The sequence below is a fragment of the Corapipo altera genome, unplaced genomic scaffold (genome assembly GCF_003945725.1).
Source record: "Corapipo altera isolate COAL_440 unplaced genomic scaffold, ASM394572v1 126, whole genome shotgun sequence".
Taxonomy (NCBI): Eukaryota; Metazoa; Chordata; class Aves; order Passeriformes; family Pipridae; genus Corapipo; species Corapipo altera.
Genome location: NW_020884937.1, coordinates 2486504 through 2492713, shown reverse-complemented (window position 1 = coordinate 2492713; position 6210 = coordinate 2486504). Strand labels below are relative to the sequence as shown.

Below are 6210 nucleotides of genomic sequence, written 5' to 3'. Positions count from 1 at the left end.
CCAGCTGCTGATTCCAAGGTGCCAGCTGCTGATTCCAAGGTGCCAGCTGCCAAATAACTGGGAGGTGTCAGTGCCTGCAGGCTCCAGAAGGGACTTTTAGCCTTAGGTATATTTTGTAGAAGGATTCTGGTTGCAAGTCCTACTTATAATTCCATCACATTTAGCACTTTAAGCACCAGACACCACTTCTTTTTTCCTGGTGGAAGAACATTACCTTAAGTTCTTGAGATGACAGCAGAAGATGGAAAAAGGCACGTTCACAACTAAGGCATCAAGACTTGAACATGTCTTTCCCTAATGCTTTGTCAGTAACAAGGTGCTCATAGAATTATGGAATTATTTGGGTTGGAAGAGACCTTAAAGATCATCCACTTCCATGGGCAGGGACACCTTCCATCAGACCAAGCTGCCCAGAGCCCCATCCAGCCCGGCCTTCTCACACCTTCCAACCCCTACAAACTGTAGCACACATTCCCAACACCCAGAGGTTACAGATCCAGACTAAAAGAGGATTTTCTCCTCCACAAAACCTGAAGTACTGCTTACCCAGTTCTAGCCAACAACACAAAATGCTGCTGCCTCCTCATCCAACAGAAACCCCACGCTGTGTTTCCATCTGCTGGGGTCCTGTCTGTGTTTTACTCCAGCTCCATGAATGCCATTATCACTGGAAGGTTATATTGTTCCCCTGACAAACAGGCAATTAAATGTGTCAGGAAAGATCAAGCACATTTTCACACCTTGGTCAAAGATGCAGGAAATAACAGCTGTTAATAAAAAGATTAATGAAAATCTGCATGATTAGAAAAAAAAAATAAAAATCTCATTTTAAACTTGGGGCGAGGTAAATGCAGATATAACAGAGATTAAAAAAAAAAAAAAAGGCATTTGAGATGCCACTTATTTCCTCAGATTTAGACACTTCTTCTCCAAAATGATCCCTCACTACTGAGAGAAAACTTCCAATGCTTTCTTCAGCTTCATTTCCCTGATGCGAAGGTTTAAGTTATCAGATCAGGGAAGGAGCTCTGTGACCAACCATAATATTTGAACGGGAAATGAAAACAAACAAACAAAACTCTGCTAAAAAGAGCCAGTCGAGCAGGCAAAGGCTGCTCCCAAACCCGCCCAGAGCCCTCGGCTGCCCTGAGCCACGACATGAGCCTGGCACAGAGATCTCACTTCCAGGCTAAAGCAAAACATGCTGGGATTACAGGTACCTATGATTTGTAAAGCAGCACTTCAATGAAGTATTATTTTCTGGCAGGCTTTTATTTTTTTAAAGCTTTTTAAATTAGAGTGATGAAAGATGTACATTATTAATAATTACAAGTGCAGCACTTGCTGTTTGCAAAGTCTGAGATTTTTGAAGTTGGATTTCATCAAGTGCTATCTGAGGCTAATGAGCTGCACCAATTAGAGAAAGTTTGTTTTCTTTTGGTTTTGAACTCCCAAACAAATTTTTCTGCTGAGGAAGAACAAGTATTGATTCAAATTAAGAGGTAAAAATTCAGGGTAGGAATATCCATCCTGTATTAAAATAAGGGCAAAGTTTACCATAAATAATCATTGATTTCAAATGTTTACTGTTTCTAATGTTAATCCTCCAATTAAGCTGCTCAACTTTTCCAGAAGAACTTTGGGAGCAAATTGGTTTTTTAAGTTATTTTCCATGTCATGTGAACTGTTTTGCTTTATTATATTTAGACCACAGGGGTATCAATTTCTGATACACAACCCCCAAAATAAACCTAGTTATTCAAAATTATACCTATTGGGTTTGATCTTTTCCTCGGAGTAAAAGCAAGGAAAAGGCACTTTTGCCAGGATATGAGCAGGGATATCCTGCTGAAGGAGAAAGGAGGGATTACAACCATGAAGACAGTGATGCCCAGACTGAGAGCAGGAAGGCTGCCAAGGGCCCAAAGGCTCAGACAGATTTGCATTCAAGTTTAAGTAACAGCTCACTAAAAGGACTGTATTTGAATTTTATGAGTTTATTTATCCCTAAAATTTGTGAACACTAAGGCACAGAAATCTAAAGACGTTGCTTTAAAGTGGAAGTGTGGCTACAGTGTAAGAAAATAAAAGCTTACTGGGGAAAAGAATAGATTTTATTTAAAATATGAGTTGAAGGAATGGATGTCCCAGTTCCCCCGAGCAGAGGATCTGCAGTCCTGACACACTGACACTTTGCTAACACTTTCTTGTCCCTTTGCAAGGAAAACCTCCACAAACTTCTTTGCCCAGCTCCCTGCTCATCCCAATCTTCCACAAACACTGCTCCCTCCATTCCACTCTTCCCTGGTCTCCACAAAACCAAACATATTCCAGCACTGCACACAAAAAAATTCACAGAGGTGTGGAAGTGAGAGGCTGCACTTCTCCTTCTCCTGGCACAAGAGGATGCTCACTTTGTCTTCCATTTACTCATCCAGCTTGTTCCAGGCCACAAGTTGAGTTTTCAGGCACTTCATGCTGCACTGACAACAACAACAATCCTACAGGATGACTGGATTACAGTTTTTATTAAACTAGTTCCCTGCAATCTTACATCTTGTCTCCCTTGACAAGGGCTCCCCACACAGGATCCCCCTTGGCTCCTTCTGTACCAGACACAACTGAATTGCAAATCAGCTCAAGTGCTGATCTATTTTCTGCCAAAATCCAACTTTTTTCCCTTCAAAGGACTCAAAAGTTTATGTGAAGGCAGTTGAGAACAGTCTCTGTCTTTGGGAAAGGCAATAAAACCCCCTAAGGCATCCCTGGGTTACTACTGGAGGCACAGGACTACAAGGAATTTTACAGCAGGGTTTGTCTCACATAAATTCAGAGCAGCTGAAATCCCAAAATACACCAAACTTCAGGCAAAAGGGACGAGAAAGAGAAAAGTAAGGAAAGAACAGAGTGACTGATAAGGGAAGGGACACAGCAGGAAAGGAGGAAACTGAAGTGGAAGAGTGAGCAAAGGGTCAAACAATAACAAAAGACAGGAGAAAAAAAGAAATGAAAAAAATTCTTCCGCGAAGAAAAGTGAAACAAAGCAATAATTAGTAAATATAACATACTTGACGAGGGACAAAGTCAGTCAGGAGTGGGGTGAGGAGGGGAGATGGGGGAAAAAGTTCTTGGATGGCCACACGAAATGCTAGAGCAGCATCTGTGACATCCTAGTGGGACATCTGTTCCAATTATCACGGTACCTGCAAGACTGGAGCTTCACACAGATTTTGCCTCATAGAGTAAAGACAGAATTATTTAAATAGGCATCTGCTGCCATCCCCAAATTCTTGGAATGCTGCAAGCACTTCAATCCTGTGTGCACGCTGCAAGCAGCCAAATCCATTGGTGAGGGGCCCAAAAGAAGGGAGAGGTGCTGCCTGTGCCAGGATCAAAATAAATGTTTACTCCTGATTTATTCCCCGTTTGCTGGTTAAAAATTCCAAGCCACAACGTGCATTCAGAAAAAAACCAAAAATGCTTAACAGGCAACTTCCTAAAAGCAGCCTAAATTTAGACTCAAAAAAAACCACTAAGCCCACAAAGTTTGCCCCACTGTAAGAGGCACACACAAGCTGGCATCAAGTTTTATTCCAAGATTCTGTAGCTAAAATTAAAATATGGACACAAAAGCTGTAAAAAAAAAAAAAAAAAGCTTCTGAAAGCACAAGCAAAGTGACATTATTCATGGCTGCATTTTCTAAGGGATCTAATTAGAGTAAAATTAAGCTCACTTTTAATTGCTACAGGTACTCTGACAAACGCTGGGAAAGCAAAGCCTGGGAGGGGGGAACGTTTTTGGACTCCAAGCAACCTCCAGAGTTAAAAAGGACACAGGTTTGTGTTCTGCAGGCAAAGAGGTGCCTCCGGTGCTGCAAGAGGCACATTCTCTTGTCTCTGCATTTTGTGGAGATGTTAGTTCAGCTTTTCAGTGCAGACAGGGTGGGGGCAATGCCCTATTTCTTTGCTAACAACCAACAGCACGGCTGCTCTCCTCCCCAGATCTGTCTCCCAGCATCTAACAAAGATGAAGGAGGGGATTGGCTCCTTTATTGAAGTCAAAGCAGTAAAACGTTTATCTGGAAATCTGCTGGCAGTTTAGAAGTTAAATTTAATACCTCAGAGTAGTGTCAGCAGGAGAGCACAGCTCTCAGAGTTAGTGCTTGGTGTCATCTGGAAGCACTGATTTACCACTCGATTCAGCTTTTGAAGGTCATCTCACAGCTAAGGGAGCAACGTTTAAGCTTTTTAAATATATCCTTAAATCCCGAGGCACGGTTGCACAGTGAATTAATAAACAGGCACCAGAACAAAGCAGAACGACCAAGATCGTGCACAAGTCCCACCACCAACATCTCACAAACTGGCACATTCTCCTGCAAAAACACCAGTCATTAGTCAGGTGCAATAAACCCAGCAGGGCCCCGAGTTTGAGACGCAGCTGAGGGATTCCTGTTACTCTGAAGAGAAAATAAACGCAGACAGCCACAAAAAAGTGAGCCAGAGCCCTGGGTCTGCTCCAGGTAACCCAAGCTCTGCACCACCAGGAACACAGACGCTGCAATTCCTCCCTGACACCGCTATCAGTCATCAATCCCAAACAGATTTGGGGGGGGGGAAAAGGAAGGTAATAATCCACTTTCACTCGAGATGCACAGCCCGGGGCTGAGGAGGGGACGAGGCAACAAAAGCGATTATGAAATGGGAGCAGCAACCTGAGCATAAAGAGCAGAGGAAACAGTGCAGGGAGAGATCCCTCACAGGGAGAGTCAGAACAAAAAAAAAACCACCAAACAAACCTAAAAAGATTAAAAACAAATGAGATGAAGAATGAATTGTCTTGGCTCTAAATTGTCTTGGCTCTAAATCAATGCCATTAAACTACCATCCCTAACTGGAAACCTACACAGTCTACAACATTTTTAGTCGTCTCATTCCACAGTAAATCCGAATTTAAAGCAACAGAACATGTCAAAACTCCACTTACATCAACACTTTTCAATAAAACTATTCAGAAAACACGCTGTTAATCAAAATAACTCAGACAGCATCTACAATAGCAATAGATTTACAGATATTCCTATCAGGTCTCTGAAGTCAGAACAGAATCAATCTCTCTTTTGAAATTGTGGTGAAAACAAAAAGCTAAATGGGTTTCAGTTACATCCGAAGGCAGCCGAAATTTGGAGTCTCAGACGTACAGCCTCTTAATTCAAAGGCTTTCAGAGAAACATTAAAGCAGAAAATGAAAGTGAAAGCATAAATGAAACCATCCCGTACATTCATTTTCTCTGAGAGACAAGTAGTAGCAACATAAAGCACCGAGTTGTGTGCGAGACAACTGACAGGCACCGATAGATACACATTCATAGAGGATGGGTAAGAAAAATCTGTACAACCATTTTCACAGAGAGGGGAAATCACCAGAGGGAACCAAGCAGCTATTCCAGGATTAAAACTCACAGTCTACCACTCATGGGAATTACACTTCCCATAGGGAAAATACGAGTTAAGAGATGGATTTATTTTAATTTATTTTTTTTTTAAACAGGTCACTTGGTGAGATAACCTATGACTGAATGGTCAGTTCTTCTTTTACATTCAGAACTCTCATTTCGAGCAGGAGGAGGAAAGATTCAGCCCTGATGACCTCCTGAGGTCCCTTCCCAATTTTAATTACTGTATGATTAAAAATACTTATAGGAGTAAATCTCCAGTCTCCTCATGGCTTGCCCCAATTTTCCACAGTTTATAGAGCTGGCATAACAAAGGTATAATAGAAAAGGTGTAACACATCACCAGGCAGCTTTTCACCTTCAGGAACAGCGTCTACGAGCCTCTCCAAACCTTTAAATTCAGGTGTGCAAATAAAAACCGAACCCGGGAGAGAACCAGGAGCGTCCAGCACCGCAGAAAACACCAGAAGTTATTAAAAAGTAACTCAGAAATAACACGTCCGTAGCCGAACTCGCTGCTAGCGGCTTGGGCCCATCACCGAGGGGCGAAAACGCGGTGGAAAAGCCCCCCGAGCGCAGCCTCACCTGGCTCCCTGTTGATCTCGATCTCGAAGAAGCACTGGGGCCGGTCCTGCACCCCCATGGCCGCCCCTCGGCCTCGCCACCTGGACACAAAGCACAGAAGGAGACCCCGCGGTCCCTCCTCCCGTCCCTCCCTCCTCACCCGGGGCTTCAATTACAGCGGGGCGGCCCC

The 6210-nt window shown here is 43.0% G+C and overlaps 1 protein-coding gene across 7 annotated transcripts in view; it reads right to left on the bottom strand.

Annotated features, from left to right (window-relative positions):
• The window catches only part of NKTR (natural killer cell triggering receptor), a 39084-nt gene that overhangs the window by 32537 nt on the left and 337 nt on the right, over positions 1-6210 (bottom strand). For 6 of the 7 annotated variants that reach the window (XM_027660567.1, XM_027660569.1, XM_027660568.1 and 3 more), the window contains exon 2: positions 6042-6121. In XM_027660567.1, the coding sequence (XP_027516368.1) occupies positions 6042-6099 (58 nt within the window). In that variant the 5' untranslated portion in view covers positions 6100-6121. Of the gene's footprint in view, positions 1-5814; positions 5926-6041; positions 6122-6210 lie in introns of those variants that run through there. The other variant, XM_027660574.1, reaches the window with a different exon arrangement.